The sequence below is a fragment of the Loxodonta africana genome, chromosome 12, assembly GCF_030014295.1.
Source record: "Loxodonta africana isolate mLoxAfr1 chromosome 12, mLoxAfr1.hap2, whole genome shotgun sequence".
Lineage (NCBI taxonomy): Eukaryota > Metazoa > Chordata > Mammalia > Proboscidea > Elephantidae > Loxodonta > Loxodonta africana.
In genome coordinates, this window is record NC_087353.1 from 87,170,674 (window position 1) to 87,193,830 (window position 23,157).

Sequence of the window (23,157 nt, forward strand, 5' to 3'; positions counted from 1 at the left end):
TTTTTGTTGAGAGGATATTTAGCTTGGTACTATCACATTGAACAGACTCAGCAAATCAGTGTAACGAGGGCTTGATAAGGGCAGAGATGCAAGTCAATGTGGATGTTACTCTTGCCTGTATTCAGTTTTACGAAAAAAAAAAAAAAAATCAGTGGCTGTCGAGTCCCACCCATGGCGATTCCATGTGTGTCGGAATAGAGCTCCTCTCCATAGGGTTCTCAATAGCTGATTTTTAGAAGTAGTTTGGCAGGCCTTTCTTCCTAGGGGCCTTTACATGGACTTGAACCTCCAACCTTTCTTGGTTAAAATCCAAGCTGGTTAAACATTTGAAGTACCCAGGACTCCTCTGTTCCATTAGTCCTATTGTGTTTATGTTCTTAAAAAAAAGTTTTACATTTATGTACCTTCAAAACACAGAATAACACAGCCAACAAAATTTGGATATCCAATAAAGAGATTAAAAGAGTTAAAATCAGTTGCTGCATGAGTGGAACAAAATATTATAAAACTATTATATCTTCTCACACATATTAGTTGTTTATTAGTCCTACTCTTAATTACAAGTAGTTGCCACCGTTAACAAATCCTATTGTTTTGTTTAAATAATAGCATTTTATGTAACAGAAAAATAATACAGTATAATATATAATTTCAAATAAACCCATACTTTTTGTATTTTTGTTAAATACCCTGTATATACTAATTCACTATATATAATATATAATAGGTTGCTATGAGTTGGAATCGACTGGCCTACAACGACTTCGGGTTTTTTTTTTTAATGTTGTTAGGTGACATCAAGTTGATTTTCTGATTTCATAGCGACCCCATGTGACAGAGTAGACTGCCATATAAGGTTTTCTAGGCTGTAATCTTTGTGAATGGATTGCCAAGTCTTTCTCTCACAGAGTTGCTGGGTAGGTTAGAACCCACGTTTTCAGCTAGCAGTCAAACCTTAATTGTTGGGCCATCACATGTATAACGATATGTAAAAAAAATGGTATATACTCCATGATTTATAACGGCATATTATATACTGATTATATGTTATATATAATGTGAGGGCACTGGGTATTTTTGGGGGTATATATAAGTATACATACACACACGCATTTTTTTTTCCTTTTTTTTTTTATGGCCCTGTCCAGGTTTGGTTTTCTAATAGGTTGGTTAACCTACATTAGAATCACAAGAGGAGCTTTTGAAAATACCCAGTGCACCACATTTTAATACGTTGGGTCCGGAAGGGAGGGGTGGATGTCCATCAGCACTTTTAAGAATTTTGAATGTGATTCTCCTGGGTTTATAAACCACACGTTACCAAGACTTCCCAAGGGCCAGAATAGGCTGGAATGGCAGAGGCAGGGCCTGGAGGTCAAGTGGCTTCAAGCCCACGGCCAAAGCTCTCAACTCACCAACGCGCCCAAGTGGCCGACCAGAGAGTTGTGAAGCCTCCGCGAATCCTAGAGGGGACGGGAGGTGGGGTCGCTCGGCTGGGTGTACGGAAGTAGGGCGAGCGAGAGGCGCTGTAGGCCAATCGACGTTGGCCACTGGGTGAGAAGAGGTCGGTCGACCTGACCTCCAGTCCGGCCCGGGCGCCCGGAGAAGGGCGTCCGGTACTGGTGGCCACCGCAGGTACACACAAAAGACCACTCAGGACTTTCCGGAGGTGGCAGTGCAGCAGAAGGTGGGAAGTGCAGAGCAGGTTTGGGGAGAAAGGAACTAGTTGGATGGGAGGGGTCTGTGCCGTGGGGAAGCCACGGTGGTTTCCGCAACGCGAGGTGCTCGAGAGACCACCGGGTTTAGGGAAACATTACGGGGCATTCACGGAGGGTCTTCGAGACCTGTGGCACTATCTTTTTGATATTTTCGGCAGTGTCAGGTCTTCAGCATGGAAGAGGAACAAAGTCGGTTGAATAAATGACTGGTTAGTACTGTTATTTGGTTCGGTATTTTTTTTAGGGGGAAAAACAAGACGTGATTATAAATCTGAGATGTTCACAATATTCAGAAGTAGGTTTTTAGATTATGCTATGATGCTGGAAACCCTGATAGCGTAGTGGTTAAGTGCTGCGGCTGCTAACCAAAAGGTCAGCAGTTCAAACCCACTAGGCGCTGCTTGGAAACTCTATGGGGAAGTTCTGCTCTGTTCTATAGGGGCGGTATGAGTCGGAACCGACTCGACGGCAACAGATACGATGCTGATTTGCGAATAAATGCACCGTGTTTGGTTCACAATAAAAACCCGTTGCCGTAGATAGTGCCCCTATAGGACAGAGTAGGACTGCCTCCATAGGGTTTCCAAAGGTGTAAATCTTTATGGAAGTACAGCTGACTGTTACATTTTTTTCCCCACGTGAGTAGCTGGCAGGTGGATTTTAACCGATGACCTTTGGGTTAACAGCCGAGAGCTTAACTACTGCACCACCAGGGCTCCTTGTGGTTCACAGTAGATATTCAATAAATATAGCTTAGGTAATGACAGGGATACAGCCCCTGCTCTAACCTTGTAGTTGTTGATGAAGACATATTTTGTAGTGCCTCCTTGCTTAAGAAGCAGAGTGGCTTCCATACAATATTTTTAGGGAATTTGTGCTGTATGTGAGGGACTTTCTTTAAAATGTATTTACATAAGGAGAGCCCCTTTCTTTAGTCTGCCTACTTCATCATGTAATTTATGATCCAGTGCTGGGTTTAGCCTAAGCAGAGAGAAGACCCCCTGTTCGCAAACAGTTGTTCTTCAGTAAACCCTGTCAGCTCAAAATCTAATTTGAGTTAAATTTCTTTTTGATATGTGCAGCCTAGGGTTTTTTTTTTTTTTTTTTAATTATCCCGTGTGCCTCAGCTAAACCCTGCATGCTTGTGCAACTCGAAGAGTGTAATCAATGTCGCTGAAGTGTACATGTAGAAATTGTTGAATTGGTGCGTGTTCTGTGTATATTCTCAATAACAAAAAATAAAAAATAGAAACAAACAAAAAATTGTTTGTAAGACACCCTGCTTCTTCCGGGGTGGTGAAAACAGTTTGCTCTGGGCTACTAACCAAAAGATTGGTGGTTTGAACCTGCCCAGTGGTGCCATGGGAGAAAGGCCTGGCAATCTGCTTCTATAAAGATTGCAGCCAAGAAAATCCTACAGGGTAGCTCTGCTCTGTTACACAGGGGTTGCCATGAATTGGAATCAGCTCAGTGGCAATGGGTTTGAGTTTTTTTTTTTGGATTTGTATACACAGTACAAACAGGATTTTTAAAGGAGAGGTTACAGTGACTAGTTGACATTTGCTTAGTTGGCAGAAGATGGGCTATCTAAAAGTGGGGCTTCAGTTCAGATTGGTTCCTTAAGCCTGCCGGTCTGTAATCTATAGGTTAGTTTAGTTAATCATTTGTGGTTGGGTATTTTCTAGCATGGTTATTTTTTAAAAGTCCTTAGTTGATTTCCACATGCAGGAAAATAATACAAGACCCATATCTCACAGCATACACGAAAACTAATTCAAAATGGATCAAGGACCTAAATGTTAAATCTAAAACCATAAAGTTCTTGGAAGAAAATATAGGATCGAAGCTTTGGGACCTAGTTTTTTTCAGAAATAGACTATCAGATACAACAAAAAATGTACGAGCAACAGAAATCAAAATACATAACTGGGACTTCATAAAAGTAAATACTATGTTCATCAAAAGACTTTATTAAGAGTAAAGAGACAACCTACAGACTGGGAAAAAATCTTTGGGAATGATATAACTGATAAAGGCCTCGTATCTACAATACATAGCAAACTTCTACAACTTAACAACAAAAAGACAACCCAGTCAAAAACTAGGCAAAGGACGTGACCAGACACTTAACCGAAGAGGATGTTAAAATGCGGAGGATATTAAAATGCAGACAGATACATGAGAAGATGCTCAGCATTGGCAGCCACCCGAGAAATGCAAATCAAAACCACAATGAGTTACCATCTCATTCTCACTAGAGGCTAAGATGAAAAAAAAAAGGAAAATAACAAGTGTTTGAGGGGATGTAGAGAAATTGAAGCCCTTATCCACTGCTGGTGGGAATGCAAAATGGTACAGCCATTGTGGAAAACCATTAGACAGTTCCTCAACTAGAGGTAGAGCTAGCATATGATCCGGGAATTCCACTCTTAGATATATACCTTAGGAATCTAGTAGAAGTGACACGAACATACACATGCACACCTGTGTTCATCGCAACACTATTCACAATAGCAAAAAGTTGGAAACAATGTAAGTGCCTAGCAACGGATGAATGGATAAGTAAAATGTGCTACCTACGTATAAGGAGTACTACTCAGCGATAAAGAAAAATAAGTTCCCAAAACATCTTGGAACATGGATGAACCTGGAGGACATTATGTTGAGCAAAATAAGTCAATTACAAGAAAACACATATTGCATGTTTTTACTTTTATGAAATGACACAAACAGGTAAATATACAGAAACTAATGTTCATTGCTGGTTACCAGGGATGGGGGGGATTTACTCCCTAGATAGTTGTTGTCTGATGCCGTGGAATCAGTTCCGACTTATAATGACCCTGTGTACAACAGAACGAAACACCACCTAGTCCTGCGCCATCCTCACAAATCATTGCTGTGTTAGAACACATTGTTGCAGGCACTGTGTCAGTCTATCTCGTTGAGGGTCTTTCTCTTTATTGCTGACCCTCAACTTTAGGAAGCATGATGTCCTTCTCCAGGGGCTTGTCCCTCCTGATAACATGTCCAAAATACATGAGACGAAGTCTCATCATCCTGCTTCTGAGGAGCATTCTGGCTGTACTTCTTCGAATACAGACTTGTTCGGTATTTTGGCAGTCCATGGTATATTTGGTATTTTTCACCAACGCTGTAATTCAGAAGCTCTGGCTGTTCTTCGGTCTTATTCATTGTCCAGCTTTCCCATGCATCCTGGGCGATTAGAAGTATCATGGCTTCGGTCAGGCATACCTTAGTCTTCAAAGTGATATCTTTGCTTTTCAACACTTTAAAGAAATATTTGCAGCAGATTTGCCCAATAGAATATGTCCTTTGATTCCTTCACTGCTGCCACCATGGGTGTTGATTATGGATTCAAGTAAAATGAAATCCTTGATGGCTTCAATATTTCTGTGTATATCATGATGTTGCTTATTGGTCCAGTTGTGAGGATTTTTGTTTTCTTTAAAAAAACAAATTTTTTTTTTTTTTTATGTTGAGGCTGTAGTCTGATCTTAGCAGTAAGTGCTTCAGTCCTCTTCACTTTCAGCAAGCAAGGTTGTGTCATCTGCATATCGCCAGTTGTTAATGAGTCTTCCACCAATTCTGTTGCTGCGTTTTTCTTCATAGAATACAGCTTCTCGGATTATTTGCTCAGCATACAGATTGAATAAGTATAGTGAAAGGATACAACCCTGATGCACACCCGTCCTGATTTTAAACCATGCAATATCTTCTTTTTTTAATAACCTGTTGTTCTGTTTGAATGACTGCCTCATGGTCTACGTACAGGTTCCTCATGAGCACAATTAAGTGTTCTGGAATTCCCATTCTTTGCAGTGTTACCCATAATTTGTTATGATCCACACAGTCACATGCCTTTGCATAGTCAATAAAACACAGGTGAACATCTTTCTAGTATTTTCTGCCTTCAGCCAAGATCCATATGACATCAGCAGTGGTATCGTTCCACATCCTCTTCTGAATCTGTATTGAATTTCTGGCAGTTCTCTGTCGATGCTCTGCTGCAACCTTTTTTGAATTATCTTCAGCCAAATTTTACTTCTGTGTGATATTAATGATATTGTTAGATAATTTCTGCGTTCTGTTAGATCACCTTTCTTTGGAATGGGCACAAACATCGATCTCTTCCAGTCGGATAGCCAGATAGTTATCTTCCATATATTTTTTAAATTTTTATTGTGCTTTAAATGAAAGTTTACAAATCGTCAGTCTCTCATACAAAAATTTATATACACCTTGCTGTATACTCCTAGTTGCTCTCCTCCTAATGAGACAGCACACTCCTCCTTTCCACTCTGTGTTTTCATGTCCATTTGTCCAGCTTCTGACCCCCTCTTCCCTCTCATCTCCCATCCAGACAGGAGCTGTCCACATAGTCTCATGTGTCTACTTTACCCAAGAAGCTCACTCCTCACCAGTATCATTTTCTATCCATAGTCCAGTCCAGTCCCTGTCTGAAGAGTTGGCTTTGGGAATGGTTCCTATTTCTGACTTAAGGAAGCACCAAATCGATTTCTAAAGTAGTTGTACTGTTTTACATTCCCACCAGCAGTGTGTAAGTGTTCCAGTCTCTCCACAACCTCTCCAACATTTATTATTTTGTGTTTTTTGGATTAATGCTAGCCTTGTTGGAGTGAGATGGAATCTCATTGTAGTTTTGATTTGCATTTCTCTAATGGCTAATGATCATGAGCCTTTCCTCGTGTATATGTTAGCTACCTGAATGTCTTCTTTAGTGAAGTGCCTGTTCATATCCTTGGCCCTTTTTTTTATTGGGTTATTTGTCTTCTTATAGTTTTTGCAGTATCATGTGATTTTAGAGATCAGCTACTGATCGGAAATGTCATAGCTAAAAAGTTTTTCCCAGTCTGTAGGTAATCTTTTTACTCTTTTGGTGAAGTCTTTGGATGAGCGTAGGTGTTTGATTTTTAGGAGCTCCCAGTTACCTAGTTTCTCTTCTGTGTTGTCAGTAATGTTTTGTATACTGTTTATGCCATGTATTAGGGCTCCTAGCATTGTCCCTATCTTTCTTCTATAATCTTTATCATTTTAGATTTTACATTTAGGTCTTTGATCCATTTTGAGTTCGTTTTTGTGCATGGTTTGAGGTATGGGTCTTGTTTCATTTTTTTGCAGATCGATATCCAGTTATGCCAGCACCATGTGTTAAAGAGACTGTCTTTTCCCCATTTAACTGACTTTGGGCCTTTGTCAAATATCAGTTGCTCATATGTGGATGGATTTATGTCTGGGGTTCTCAATTCTGTTCCATTGGTCTATGTATCTATTGTTGTACCAGTACCAGGCTGTTTTGACTACCATGGCGGTATAATAGGTTCTAAAATCAGGTAGAGCAAGGCTTCCCACTTTGCTTTTCTTTTTCAGTAATGCTTTACTTACCCTGGGCCTCTTTCCCTTCCTTTTGAAGTAGGTGATTTGTTTCTCCATCTCATTAAAAAATACAGTTGGAATTTGGCTTGGAATTGCATTGTATCTAGAGATGGCTTTTGGTAAAATAGACATTTTTACAATGTTAAGTTTTCTATCCATGAGCAAGGTATGTTTTTCCACTTATGTAGGTCTTTTTTGGTTTCTTGGAGTAGTGTCTTGTAGTTTTCTTTGTATAGGTCTTTTATGTCTTTGGTAAGATTTATTTGTAAGTATTTTATCTTCTTGGGGGCTACTGTAAACGGTATTGATTTGGTGATTTCCTCTTCGATGTTCTTTTTGTTGGTGTAGAGGCATCCAACTAATTTTTGTGTGTTTATCTTGTACCCTGATATTCTGGTGACCTCTACTATTAGTTTCAGTAGTTTTCTTAAGGATTCTTTAGGGTTTTCTGTGTATAAGATCATGTCATCTCCAAATAGAGATACTTTTACTTCTTCCTTACCAACCCGGATGCCCTTTATTTCTTTATCTAGCCTAATTTCCATATTTTTTGAATAAAGGAGTGAGCACCTCCAGTGCTACGTTTGTTGAGACATCTCAGTTGGTTTTCTGTCAAATCCTGGAGCCTTGTTGTTTGCTAGTGCCTTCAGTGCAGCTTGGACTTCTTCCTTCAACAACATTGGTTCTTGATCACATGCTGCCTCCTAAATGGTTGCAGATTGGCCAGTTCTTTTTGGTGCAGTGACTCTATGTCTTCCATCATCCCCTTTTGATGCTTCCTCAATATTTTGCCAATACTCCTCAATATTTTGCCAATAGAATCCTTCAAAACTACAAGTCTAGGCTTAAATGTTTTCTTCAATTCTTTCAGCTTGAGAAATGCTGAGCATGTTCTTCCCTTTTGGTTTTTGTAACTCCAGGTCTTTGCATGTTTCGTTACAATACTTCACTGTCTTCTCGAGTCACCCTTTGAAATCTTCTGTTCACCTCTTTTACTTCCTCATTTCTTCCATGTACTTTAGCTACTCTTGTGTTCAAGAGCAAGTTTCAGAGTCTGTTCTGACATCCATTTTGGTCTTTTCTTTCTTGCCTGTCTTTTTTTTTTTAAATAATTTTTATTGTGGTTTAAGTGAAAGTTTACAAATCAAGTCAGTCTCTCACACAAAAACCCATATACACCTTGCTACACACTCCCAATTACTCTCCCCCTAATGAGACAGCCCACTCTCTCCCTCCATTCTCTCCTTTCATGTCTGTTTCGACAGCTTCTAACCCCCTCCACCCACTCATCTCCCCTCCGGGCAGGAGATGCCAGCATAGTCTCAAGTGTCCACCCGATCTAAGAAGCTCACTCCTCACCAGCATCCCTCTCCAACCCACTGCCCAGTCCAATCCATGTCTGAAGAGTTGGCTTCGGGAATGGTTCCTGTCCTGGGCCAACAGAAGGTCTGGGGGCCATGACCACCGGGGTCCCTCTAGTCTCAGTCAGACCATTAAGTCTGGTCTTATGAGAATTTGGGGTCTGCATCCCACTGCTTTCCTGTTCCCTCAGAGGTTCTCTGTTGTGTTCCCTGTCAGGGCAGTCATCGGTTGTAGCCGGGTACTGTCTAGTTCTTCTGGTCTCAGGATGATGTAGTCTCTGGTTCATGTGGCCCTTTCTGTCTCTTGGGCTCGTAATCACCTTGTGTCCTTGGTGTTGTTCATTCTCCTTTGATCCAGGTGGGTTGATGGACCAATTGATGCATCGTAGATGGCTGCTTGCTAGCGTTTTAAGACCCCAGATGCCACTCTTCAAAGTGGGATGCAGAATGTTTTCTTAATAGATTTTATTATGCCAATTGACTTAGATGTCCCCTGAAGTCGTGGTCCCCAGCCCCCTGCCCCTGCTACGCTGGGCTTTGAAGCATTTAGTTTATTCAGGAAACCTCTTTGCTTTTGTTTTAGTCCAATTGTGCTGACCTCCCATGTATTGTGTGCTGTCTTCCCTTCACCTAAAGTAGTTCTTATCTACTATCTAATTAGTGAATGCCCCTCTCCCATCCTCCCTTCCTCCCACCTCTCGTGACCACAAAAGAATGTTTTCTTCTCAGTTTAAACTATTTCTCGAGTTCTTATGATAGTGGTCTTATACAATATTTGTCCTTTTGCAACTGACTGATTTCACTCAGCATAATGCCTTCCAGGTTCCTCCACATTATGAAATGTTTCGCAGATTCCTCACTGTTCTTTATCGATGCGTAGTATTCCATTGTGTAAATATAGCATAATTTATTATCCATTCATCTGTTAATGGGCACCTTGGTTGCTTCCATCTTTTTGCTATTGTAAACAGTTCTTGCTTGTCTTTTTAATGACCTTTTGCTTTCTTCATGGATGATGTCCTTGGTGTCATCCCACAGCTCATCTGTTTTTTGGCCATTAGTGTTCAATGTGTCAAATATTTTCTTGAGATGGTCTCTAAATTCAGGCGGGATATACTCAAGGTCATACTTTGGCTCTGTGGACTTGTTTTAATTTTCTTCAGCTTCAGCTTAAATTCGTATATGAGCACTGATGGTCTGTTCTGTAGTCATCCTCTGGCCTTGTTCTGACTGATGATATCGAGCTTTTCTATTGTCTCTTTCCTCAGATGTAGTCAGTCTGTTTCCTGTATTTTCCATCCAATGAGAGGCACATGTATAGTCGCTCTTTATGTTGTTGGAAAAAGATATTTGCAGTGAATAAGTCATTAGTCTTGCAAAATTCTATCATGCAATCTCCGGTGTTGTTTCTGTTGTAGATAGATGTCTCTCGACAGTAGACCCTTGTTATTTTTGGTGATGGGAAAGGTAACACCGAATGAGTGTAAACTGTTCATGGCTTGACGAAGGTAAACAACGTCACTAATGTGTATGCAAGAAAAAAAGACTGGTAATTGCTGTGATATATATATAATTTTACAGCAACAACAACAGCCAAAAACCATGTGTTCAGGTGTGTTTGTGTGGAGCCCTCCTGGTGCTTTTATTAAGAGCTTTTTCGCTGCTGACCAAAAAAAAAAATGGTTGGCAGTTGGAATCTACCAGCCACTTCTTGGAAACCCTACGAGGCAGTTCTACTCTGACCTGTAGCGTTGTTGTGAGTCAGAATCAACTCCACAGCAATGAGTTTGGTTTTGATTTTGTAGGTATATATGTATATTGGTATAGGTGTATGTATATATATGTGGAAACCCTGATGGGGTAGTGGTTAAGAGCTACGGCTGCTAACCGAAAGGTTGGCGGTTCAAATCCACCAGGTGCTCCTTGGAAACTCTATGGGGCAGTTCTACTCTGTCCTATAGGGTCCCTATGAGTCAGAATTGACTCGAAGGCAGTGGCTTTTTTTATGTTGGTATATATATGTATATGCATGTATGTATACGTATATATGTATATATGCATGTATGTATGTATTCGTATATATTCACATATGGATAGTGAAGCACATAGGGTGCATAGTTACATAGACTTCTTAGACATAACCGAACAGTTTTCAGGATTGGTTTTCTGGGTTTGAAGGCTTAGGACCATAGTCTCGTGGGACATCCGGTCAATTGGCATAATATCGTTCGTAAGGTTTATGTTCTACATCCTCCTTCGGTAAGTAGTGTCTGGGCCCTTAAAAGCTTGCAGGTGGCCATCCAAGTTACAGCTATTGAACTCTACTCATCCAGAGCAAAAGAAAAAGTAGTAAATGAAAGACTCGATAAGAAACTAGTCTACAGGACCAATACTCTACAAAAACAATGGTTTTCATCTTCGCTGAGACCAGGAAGACTATGTGGTCCTGGGCCACCACTACCGACCATTCTGATCAGGCCACAAGAGAAGGATCATGATAGAATGGGAGGAAAATGTGAAACACGACCTCAAATCTTTAGAAACAATAAACAAAAACAAAACAGACTTACTAGACCAGTTGAGACTGGAGGATTCCCCAACACTATCACCCTGAGATGCTCTTTAAACCTTCCACCGAAACTATCCCCTGAGGTGACCTTGTAGCCAAATAATAGATTGGCTCACAAAATAATATCAGCTGTGAGTACTGTGCTCCTTTAAAAAATTATCTGTATGAGACCAAATGGTCAACAATTAGTTTAAAACAAAGGTGAGAATGTAAGGGGGCGGGGAAACTAGATTAATGGAAAAATCGTAACAGATATAATGAGAATGTTCAAGCATTGTGAAGAATGTAACCAGTATCGCTGGACAAGTTGTTTAGAAATTGTTGAATGGAAACCTAAACTGCTATGTAAACCTTCACCAAAAACATAATAAAATATTCCTTTAAAAAAAAAAAAGCATTTAGCTGATTTTTCTCATAATTGCCCATACTAGAGATGCCCAGTTTCTCAGAAGGGTTGAAGTTAAGTTCAAATAGGGGGACCTTTTTTTCTTTAACACATGTCATTTTTAGTGGAAAACAAACGGCTTTTTAAAATTTTTCTTAAACTAAAGTGCAATAACCCCAGAGATCTGAGTACAGTTAAAAATCTCCCAAAAGGAGAGAGTTAATTAAGGCATCGGACTTAGTTTACTCAAAGTAACTTCTTGTGGAGTCATGGTGCAGACCCTGGGACAAACCCTGAGAAGTAAACCCTTGGAATGTTCATAAAATTAATGATTAATGGTGCTGTCCTGTACACCCCAGGAGATGACAGACCAGTGACAGAGGAAATCAGTGGCCAGCAGGGTTGATGAGTGATGTGAGGCTTACTGAGCAAGAGCTGATTGCAGTTAGGTAGCGTCAGAACCGCAAGTGGAGAGGAGCTCCTTGAGGCTGCCCAAGTATACAGTTTTTAAAGGCATCTAGAGGATTTCCGTTTGGGATGTTACAATGTCCGAGTCTTAAGTATTTCCTTAATTAAAGGGAGAGTCTTATAAGGTTGGTTTTATAGGTGTACTCGTTTGTCGGGATTGTTTGTGATCTGTAGGGTAACTCAGAAGCATCCTTCAATGTCAGGTGGTTTTTCTGGAAAAGTCCTTCTGTTTAGAACATTTTTAAAAACTCCCTATTCTTGGGAAGTTTGTACCTGGCATAAACGGCCATTAATTTTTATTCAACACCAGCTTGTCAGAATAGTTGGATGTAAATTTCAAGATTTATGATACGCACCTGGCATTTATGTTGGCGTTTCTAAGTACCAGAATGAGCCTATGGGATCTACTTCTACAATAGCTCCAGACCCCAAGACCGACAGGGCTTTGCAGAAGTGTGCCTGCGGTACACAGGTGAAAAGGAAGCATAGGAAGCAGGTCTGCTATTGTGAGACCTTCTACAGGGTAGTTGTAGGCCCCCAGAACACCTCCCTAGTCAGCTTGTTAGTGAGTGGGGCTGTTAGTAGGAGAAGGGTTGGGAATAGGTGAGCATTTAAAGTCTTAGAAAAACAAAGATGAAGCTCTGTGATACTACTTGAAATGACCTCACTTTCTGGAGAGCTGTAAGGCTAGATTTAGGGGAAGGGAGCCAAGTTTGGAGATTAATGTCTCCAGGCCAAGCTAAACTGATGGTTAATTTTATTTTCAAATGACAGAAGGAAGAAAGATAAAACCTACTTACTGTGTGTGTGGATTTGTTCAATGAGAGTAAAATAAGTTCACTGTAGAATTTGGAAAATAGAAGCACAGGAAGAAACTGGAAATCACCTGTATCCCATCACTTGCATAGAGGCCCTGAGGGTAACAGTATTGAATTTATTATAATAACCTCCTGGTATATGATATGCAGCCTAAAACTTCCCATAACTGTCCTAAAATCATTTTGGCACTCTCTCAGATGAGTCTATAAGAGGTGCTGCAGAACATCTTGGATAAAGCTTTGTAAATTGATCTACCTTCAGAAATACCTGGGTGGACTACTTTAGCAGCTTATTTCATTTCATCACACAGTCCAGCATCAAACACAGTGACTTCATTTTAGCTGAGGTATTTGGGAGGGCATCATCGTTGGCCCTATTAGAATTCCTTGTCTCAGTTCTGCCTCGTGAGAAAGATTCAAATTACTGCAGGCCTTACTCACTATCTTTTTTTTACCCTAATCTTACCCTTCAGTTTAGCCTGAACACCGGGATCCTGTCGATTCTGAAAGACCAGGCTATGGAAGCTATGCTCCTGACAGCCAGGTGGAAGGTGAGCTGTGCTTTCTCCTCTGTGTCCTTGGTTGTAGTCACTGCTTCCAGGGTATAGCTTTAACTCCTTTGTTGACCTTCTTTACCAGTTTGGGGCTTTTTCCCTCTTGGAAAGTACGATGTAAAGAGATTGAACTCTGTAGTCAGACCGGTTCAGATCTAGGCTCTGGTACTTTTTAGATGTGTTACCTTCTGCCAGTTACATAAGCTCTCTGGGCCACCATTTCCTTATCTATGAAATGAAATGAAAATGATAGTATCTATCACAAGTAGTTGTGGGGATTAGATGAAATAAGTCATGTTAAATACTTTGCATAGTATGTAGTTACATTTTAGATGCTCTGCAAATTTAAGCTATTATTGCCATCCTTGCTCATTGTTTCTCTCGGTGAGCATCGTTGTGTACCTACTGTGCACCTTGCCTGTCCTTTGTGCTGGGAAATAGGTACTGTCCTTTTAGGTGGGAGGTAAACTCTTACCTGAAGGAGTTTATGGAAATGGAAATGAGTTCTGAACTGTTAGTATTAAAGGCTGCAAGGAAAGCTCATTATTGAATTTGTAACATTATGGGAGGTGATTAGAAGACTTTGAGTTCAAACATAAAAAATGTCATTGAATTATAAACATGGAAGTAAGACAAGTTAGGAAGCCATTGCAAGGATTTTGAAGGAACAGTCTTAGACAGGATAGAGTATGACTTGTAACAATTTGACCATGTTGTTCCAGTCCCTGTTTTCCAAGGCATCATGAAGTTCCGTCTGCCTTTCCTGTTTCATCTCCAGCTTTTCCCTGACAGCCAAAGAATTTGCACACAGGAAAACAAATGTCCTTCTATTTAAGTCTTCTTTCATTTCTTTTAGTAATATTTTATAGTTTTCTGTGTTAAATTTATTACTGGGTACTGTATTCTTTCGGGAGCCATTGTGGCACAGTGGTTAAGAGCTTGGCTGCCAGCCAAGAGACTGACAGTTCAAATCTACCAGCCAGCCTTTGGAAACCCTTTGGCAAAGTTCTACTGTGTCCTTTAGGGCCGCTGTGAGTCAGACTTGACTTGTCAGCAGTGGGTTTGGTTTTTGGTTTATTCTTTTAGATGCTATTGTAAATGGTAATGTTACTTAATTTCCTTTTCCACTTGCTTATTTTTGATACGTAGAAACCTTACTGATTTTTGTGTTACTGATTTTTTCACCTTGCTGAATTCATTTATCCTAATAGCTTTCTTATGAATTCTTTGGGGGGAGGTTTCTCTATGCAGGATCATGACACCTGGGAAGAGGGATAGTTGTACTTCCTCCTTCCCAATTTGGATACCTTTTTTTTTCCTTTTCCTTTTTTTCCCAGCCTAAGTGCTCTGGCTAGAACTTACAGAAACTTGTTGAATAGCAGTGATGAGAGTGGGCATTCCTGTCTTGCCTGTAACCTTAATGAGAAAGCTCTCAGTCTTTCTCCATTGAGTATGATGTTAGCTGTGGGTCTTTCATGAATGCCCTTTATTATATTGAGCATTTTCCTTCTATTCCTGTCTTTTTGAGTGTTTTAATCACGAAAGGGTGTTGAATTTTGTCACTCACTTTTTCTGCATCTATTGAGATAATCATTTTCTTTTGTTCTGTTAATGTGATGTATAACATTGATTGAATTTCTGATGTTAAACCACGCTTGCATTCCTGGGATTAATCCCACTTGAGAATACATACTCATATTTTAAGAGTCAAAAAACATCTTCTTGGAAATCTTTTCTGACGTCCTCAGGTAGCATTAACTAAATCACTCTTGCCTGTGTTCCCAAGTATGAAGTCACTGTGGTGGCTTAGAAGAACAGTTTCAGAGAAATGATGAAGGTTTAAGCCAGATGATGGGTCATGGAATGATTAGGAGGTGAGCATGTAGAGTGCTTTTTACAGAGGCATGTCCAGTGAGGGAAGGAGAAAGTGGTAACAAGTTGGGATAGAAGGAGCAAGGAACATCTTTTTAAAGATAGAAAAGATTTTAGCATTTTTACAGGCTAAGGGCAAAGAACCAATGAAGGGGGGAAGGAGAATAAAAATATAGAAGAGGAAGAATCGTTTTTCTGGAGGAGACATGAGAGAATGGACTCAAAGTCAGGGGAGGAGGGGTTACTAGGAGTAGCGCAGTATCTTTCTCTGAGACAAAAGGGAGGGATGGATAAAAATTCAGGTGATATCTAGCGGAGTGTGGAGAGGGAAATTAAAGAGCATAGGGCACGTGATGTCCCATGGATTATTTCCTGGGAAGGGATTGGCAGTGCCTTCTGAGAGGAAGGAGGTGGGGTAAACAATTTTTGTACTTCTCCGTGTCCTCACAGGCCCCTCTGATTACCTCCTTGTGTAATTGTTCACTGAATTGTTCCCATGTTTAGGTCTCAGTCTTCCCCCTTTGGACAGTTCACTTTCAAAAGCAGGGACTAGGGCCTCTCTAGGATTGTACAGGTTGTGTGCTTAGCAACTCCAGGGGACGCTACTTACACAGCGGTGACGTGAATGGTGTTCTCTAGAGTTGTGGCATAGACAACCTGAGAAGCTATATCCCGTGGCCACAGCAGGAGCTGTAACATTAATTAATTGATTAATTACTTACTTACTTAATTATTCCTGGCATACAACACAACGGCTGACACATATTTGTGTTCAATAGATGCTTGTTGAAGGAACAAGAGTGATAAAGGTATAGCATACCATTTGTGAGGAATACGAGAGCAAGAATTTTTGAGCGACATTCAGGGCCCAAATATAAAACTATAAATTTGTAGAGATATCTAGATGGGTGATTAAGTAATTTTATTCTTCAGCACTTGTGTGGGGTTTACATTAGCTTTACGGAAAGAATTTGGTCTTTGTCCTTGGTTCCTGAGAGAAAACCTCTAAAAAAAAGCCTTGGGATTTCCCCAGTAATCATAAATGTCTTTGATGAGGGCTCTAGACCACACCTAACCTAGGAGGTTATGCTAATGAGGTGACTTTTGGGTAGGGGCTGGCCAGAACAGAAACACTTAAGGTGTAATATTAACCTTGTAATCATCTCGTAATCGCCTTGTGATATCAGCTGACCTCAGTGGAAAAGTCTGGAGTTGGCATTATTTAATGAGCCCCCCAATAAAACCTGTGGACACAGATGCCTCCCTAGTTGGTGAAAGACATCACACATGGGAGGGTAGTGCATCTTTTTTTGTGACATGGAAGCTCTGTGCTGGGAACCCTCCTATCTTATTTATCTAGTCCTTTTACTATAACAGAAATACCACAAATGAGTGGCTTTAATGTATTTTCTCACTGTTTAGGCTAGGAGTCTGTGTTCAGAGACCCAGCTCTGTTGGAAGACTTTCTCTGTGGGCTCTGAGGGGAGGTCTCTTTTCAGCTTCTATTTCTTGGCAAACATGGTGATTTTCATGTAACATGACCTCTATCTTCCCCCATCTCTGCTTGCTTGCTGCTTGATTAATTTGCTCTCTTTGAATCTCATAAGAGATTGACTTAAGGCACACCCTACATTTATACTGCTTCATTAACATAACAGAGAAAACCAATTCTCAAAGGTGATTCTAAGCTTAGGTATAAAACCACAAAACAAACCCCTTGTGTAGATTCTGACTCATAACCACAGGTATAGGGGTTAGGATTTACCACACACATTTTTGGGAGGCACAGTTCAGTCCATACCATTCCACCGTTTGGCCCCAAAAATACGTGTCCTTGCCACATGTAAAACACATTTGCCCTATCATATCATAGTGAAAGTCTTAAATCAACTGTCACTACAAAATCCAAAAATTTCTCTTCATCTGTGAAATCTAGAATACAAATTATCTGCTTCCAACGTACAGTGGTGGAACAGCCACAAGGTAGACATTTCCATTACAAATGGGAGTAATTGGAGGGAAAAAAAGGCATAAAAGGCACCAAGCAAGTCAGCAGGACAAATTACATTAGCTCTCAAGACTTGAAAATAATCCTCTGTTCTATGAGACCATTTAGGCAGTGGCCCTGCCCTCCAGACTATGGGTGTTGGCAACAGTGTCTGGATTCTGGGTGGAGGCCACTCAGCCCTGGGCTTCAGCTCCACCTTCCAGGCCCACTGGAATGGCAACTCTGCTCCATTGGATTTGGGCAGCCCCGTTCTTCTAGTCCATCTGAGTGGCTACCCTGCTCCCTTGGCCCTAGAAGGCTCCATTTTCTGCCCCTTGGGCGTAGCAGCCCTGCCCCCTCAGATTTGGACAACAGATCTGGCCCCGTCCTGCCGGCACTCATGAAAGTCAGCCCTGCACTCCAGAACTGAGTTGATGAAGATATGGCTCTTTGAAACCTAGGAGACCGTGGCCCCACCCTTTGAAACCCCAGAGGCCATGGCTCCACCCTTTGAGACCCCAGAGGTCGTGGCCCTGCCCTTTGAGACTGAGGCAGCACTGCTTCCTGTGTTCTTCAGCTTCTGGTTCCTTGGCCTCTTGGCCCCTCAGGCTCTTGGGCCAGCCCAGAGTCTGCCCTGCTTGGGCAAGTGTTTCATAGCTCTTTAGCTCCACTGGTAAGTGTCTAGAGGCATCCCACTCCACCAGTAACCTTGGCCAAAAGGCACTCAGCTCTCTTACTCCCTGGGTCAGCAAGTCTAGCTCCACTGATAAATGCCTAGATGCTCACCCCACTCTACCAGGAAGCATCCTGGCTGAAGGCATTCAGCCCTTCTCCATGGATCGGCTCCAGCGCTGTCCCACACAGGTCTCCTGGTTCTGCTGCTGCCATTTCTCTGCTGCTGCTTCTCACTGTCTGCTCTGTCTCCGATGTTACAGCTCTCCGCACTTCCTCCTGAGTCTTCACTAGAATTGCCTTTGACATCCATAATTCCTCCAATGGTCTCTTCAAGGCAATCTAGGCTTTTACTATTAAACCAAAACCAAACCTGTTGCCTTCGAGTCGATTCTGACTCACAGCAACTCTGTTGGACAGAGTAGAACTGCACATAGTGTTTCCAAGGAGTGGGTGGTGGATTTGAACTGCTGACCTTTTGGTTAGCAGCCATAGCTCTTAACCACTGCGCCACCTGGGCTCCAAGCTTAGGCACCTTAAAACTCTTCCAACTTCTAAGCAATCACATTTTCAAAACCACTTCCACATTTTAGGCATCTGTTAGAACAGCACCCCACTCTCCCAGTACCAAATTTTATCTTATCCAACAAAAATACCTCAAGTGGATGACTTTAACAAAAAGAAATTTATTCTCTCATAGTTTAAGAGGCTAGAAGTCTGAATTCAGGGTACCAGCTCCAGGGGAAGGCTTTCTCTCTCTGTTGGTTATGAGGGAAGGTCCTTGTCATCAATCATCCCCTGGTCTAGGAGCTTCTCAGTGCGGGGACCATGGGTCCAAAGGACGTGCTCCCCTCCTGGCTCTTCATTCTTGGTGGCACGAGGTCCCCCTGTCTCATTGCTCACTTCTTTTATATCTCAAAAGAGATTGACTCAAGATACAACCTAATCTTGTAGACTGAGTCCTGCCTCAATTAACGTAACTGCCTCTAATTCTGCCTCATTAACATCACACCATAAAAAACCAAACTTGTTGCTGTCGAGTCGATTCCAATTCATAGTGCCCGTATAGAGCAGAGTAGATCTGCCCTGTAGAGTTTCCAAGGAGCAGCTGGTGGATTGAAACTGCCAGCCTTAACCACCATACCACCAAAGCCCCAAAGAGGTAGGATTTACAACACACAGGAAAATCATACCAGATGACAAAATGGTGAACAATCATACAATACTGGGAATCATGGCCTAGCCAAGTTGATACACATTTTGGGGTGACACAGTTCAATCCATAACACCAAGTGTGGCCTTTTCCAATGAGGCTCAAGGGAGTTTTTCAATTGATGTCTTTTCTAATAAACAATCTCCAGGTTTAACAGGAGGCAGATAATGGCAAGTCTGGTTTCAGTTATCAAAAGCAGTTTTTACCTGGGCAGAGTACTCCTTGGAGTACTCTATTAAAGGCTGACAGTATTTCATTATACTAGTTTGAATTAAATTGGAGTCAATCCAGGCTGACCAATAAGAGAGAGCCCTAGGCCATCCAGTAATGATTTCATAGGGAGTCAACTTGTGTCATCCAAAGGGAGTAGATCTTAAAGTGAGGACAGAGGGAAGGACTTGGGTCCAGGCCAGGTGTAGGATGCAGAGAGTTTCGCCAATTGAGTTTTTATGATGCCATTAGTTTTTCCACCACGTCCGATGATTGAGGGTGGTTAGGGCAATGGAGCCTCTGAAGAATTGGGAAAATTTTACATATCTCCTTATAACTAGGCCAGTAAAATGAGTACCCTGATTACTGCAAAGAGTTTTTGGGGCTCCACAGGTAGAGATAATATTTTCAAGGAGTTGCTTAGCTACAAAGTTTGCAGTAGCTCAGTGGCTCAAAAAGCCTTTCATCCAGTGAGAAAGTCTACACATCATTAGCAACATAAATTTGTATCCATTGGCTGGTGAAAGTTGGATAAAATCAATCTGACATTCGAGCATGGGCCTTGAAGGCAAGGGGTATGTCGTAGGCGGGACTTAATATGGTTTGCCTGAATTAAATTGTGAACATGTAGAGCAGTGAGAGGTAGTATAATCAGTGGCCTCAAGAAAGTGTCCCCACCAATATTTCTTTGACATAACCATCATTTTATTCCTTCCCAAATGGGAGTTCATTTGTAAGCCTTCATTATGGGGATTTGGAGAGATTTAGGAAGAGCAGGCAACTGGTTAGGTCCCATCCATACCCTGGAAGTAGATTCCTTGGAACAGTCATGTTTTTTCCACATCTCAGTTTCGTCCTTTGAAGCTAACCTTTGATTTACAAAAAGGTGTTCAAATGAAATTGTATCAGAAGTACAGTCATCTTCTATAAGTAGCTCAGAAGGATAAGAAGGATCTTTGTTAACATGATCACGGCTAAGGATATCTCTAATTACAGGAGCTAAAATACTATGTTGAGAACAAGTAGGACAATGAGAAACATGTTCTGCAGCTCCAGAAAAATCTCGCCCCCAATGTTTTTGTAATATAGCAGTCATCTCATCTTGTCTTGAATGTGCTTGTTCACGTAAGCTTGGAATCATGGGAACATGCAAAAATTTCAGTGGGACAGTGGTATTAGTAGGGCCTCCTGATAACTTAAAAAACAAAATCCATTGCTGTCGAGTTGATTCTGACTCATAGCAACCCTATTGCATGGAGTAGAACTGCCCCATAAGGTTTCCAGGGAGTGCCTGGTGGCCTCCAACTGCTGACCTTTTGAGTTAGCAGCTGTAGCTTTTAATCTCTGTGCCACTGGGGAGACTCATAACTTAGTGGCTATTAATAGCAATCAGCTTTTTCCCGAGTCTCCACTTGCTGGTGTCTGAAAACAGCTGTAAAGCCGCATAAATGTCATGATTATATCCATTCGTTTGTTGTGAATTATATTCCTCCTTTTTACCATGATTGAGATTAGAACTGTCTCAATTATAGATGAAGACATTGTGGGGTACCTTTAAAACAAGATGTTGTGAAGCAGCCTGTTTTTCTGTGCTATCAGCTAAGTTGTTTCCCTTAATTTCCTGTTGGGGTATTTAGGTTGATGGGCTTGGATATCACAGAAACACAAAAGGCTTCTAAGAGGTCACCCACTAAGGGGCCATTCTTAATTTGGGACCCTGAAGAGGTTAGGAGCCCCCTTTGGTTCTATAACATCGCAAAATCATGGATAAGCCTAAAACCATACCGTGAGTCTGTGTAAATATATACTGATCATCCAGATGCTGATTTGCAAGCCCTCGTACCTGTTGTCGTTGCCGTCGAGTCGATTCCGACTCATAGCGACCCTAAAGAACAGAGTAGAACTGCCTCATAGGGTTTCCGGGGAGTGCCTGGTGGATTCAAACTGCTGACCTTTTGGTTAACAGCTGTAGCTCTTAACCACTGTGCCACCAGAGTTTCCATAGAGGAAAGATCATCTAAAGAAATAGAAGAAGTGGAAGGACTGTTCTCTTCTGAAGACATGCTAAGTGCCTGTAAATAGCATAAAGCTTCTGATGAAGTCCCTTCAGCCTCGTGGTGGCCATCAGGCAGCGTCTCTCCTTGTTGATCGAATTGTATATAACAATTCCATTTAGATAACGACTCTTTTCCTGTTAAATTAACTTAAAAAAAAGCCAAACCTGTTCTGTTGAGTCTGCTCCAACTCATAGTGAACCTATAGGACAGGGTAGAGCTGCCCCATGGAGTTTCCGGGGAGTACCTGGTGGATTTGAACTGCCGACCTTTTGGTTAGCAGCCATAGTGCTTAACCACTACACCACCAGGGTTTCCAAACCCTAAATTAACTAGGATATCATTATTGAGTAAAAAGGTATGTAAACACTTTATAGAACCAAGGGATATGGGGACAGGTTTAGAGTGGATTAAACTCTGTTCTTTATTAGTAATCCCCTGTCATGGAGTGAATTGTCTCCCCCCAAAATATGTGTTAACTTGGTTAGGCTATGATTTCGAGTATTGTGTGGTTGTCCACCATTTTGTCATTTGATGAGATTTTCGTGTGTTGTAAATCCTATCACTGATGTTGTTAAGATGGATTAGCAGCAGTTACATTGATGAGATCTACAAGATTAGATAGGGTCTTAAACCAGTCTCTTTTGAGATATAAAAGAGAGAAGCAAGCAGAGAGACATGGGGACCTCATACCACCAAGAAAGCAGTGCCGGGAGCAGAGTGCATCCTTTGGACCTGAGTGTGCAGAGAAGCTCCTAGACTGCAAGAAGATTGTTGATACAGACCTTCCTCCAGAGCCAACAGAGAAAGCCTTCCCCTGGAGCTGATGCCCTGAATTTGGACTTGTAGCTTACTAGACTGTGAAAGAATAAATTTCTCTTTGTTAGAGCCATCCATTTGTGGTATTTCTGTTATAGCAGCACTAGATGACTTAAGACAACCCCATAACCTTAGAAGTTTTAGTATTCTGAGGGAGAGGTTTTTGTAAATATGTAGGGTTAATGGCATAGAGGGTGGTACTAGTGTCAATTTAAAATTTACAAGATTCCCCATTAACTTTAATAATTGTTTAAATTGGGAATGTAAAGCCACGTGTTGTATCCCTGGAACCCCTTCATTCTGACTTAGGTTGAGTTCTGTTCACCAGCAAATTGCCAATTTTATTTTTCAATTTAATGCAGTCCTTCTTAAAGTGCCCAGGTTTTTTATAGTAATGGAAAGTTCCAGGTTTAGTGCCTCCAAAGGACTTGAATCCCTTTTGATTAGGAGACTGTAATTGTTGTAATTGCAAGGCTGTTAATTTATTTTACTTTACATCTTGCTTAGTTTCTATAGCTTGAGCAAGCTCATTAGCTAAACCACTCAGCTTGGCGATCAGAGCAGCTTTCCAATCCAGCCGATGCCTTTTTGCTAAAGCTGAAAGTTCATGGTGAAGACCAGATACATTAAAAGCTCTGGATACCCAGGGTGAAAGGGTCAAGCCCTGAATGTTCAGCAAATCTCTGAAATGATCAGGCTGGTAGTCGTAAACATTCTCATCTTTATTTTGTATACAAGAGTGGATTTTTGTCCACTCTTTTATAGGAGGAAAGGCTTTGCTCAGGGCATCAAGTAATTCTTCCCCTTCTTCCAGGCTTCATGGAGCAAATCATCAGCTGTTTTGGTAGTATCCAAAATCAGACTTTCTCAGGGGTATTTCTATTCAGCATACTCTAGCCATAATTGAGCATTCCTGGGGCTTGTTAACATGTGAACTAATTGAAATAAATCAGGCAACCCAGGCTGAGAAGTTTCAATGAGAACTTTGAATTCTTTAGCAAATTTATAAGGGCCCTTTCACACATCTGGAAAATCTTTT

At 41.2% G+C, this 23,157-nt stretch overlaps 1 protein-coding gene across 9 annotated transcripts in view; it reads left to right on the forward strand.

The window, feature by feature from the left end:
• The first annotated feature begins 1,203 nt into the window (after positions 1–1,203).
• Positions 1,204–23,157, forward strand: part of LOC104847180 (zinc finger protein 789-like) — a 30,909-nt gene continuing 8,955 nt past the window's right edge. The window contains exons 1-3 of one of the 9 annotated variants that reach the window (XM_064294874.1): positions 1,212–1,635; positions 1,877–1,927; positions 13,211–13,288. In XM_064294874.1, coding sequence (XP_064150944.1) covers positions 13,256–13,288 — 33 coding nt within the window. In that variant the 5' untranslated portion in view covers positions 1,212–1,635; positions 1,877–1,927; positions 13,211–13,255. Of the gene's footprint in view, positions 1,928–9,335; positions 12,839–13,210; positions 13,289–23,157 lie in introns of those variants that run through there. The other 8 variants (XM_064294876.1, XM_064294878.1, XR_010323518.1 and 5 more) reach the window with 8 other exon arrangements.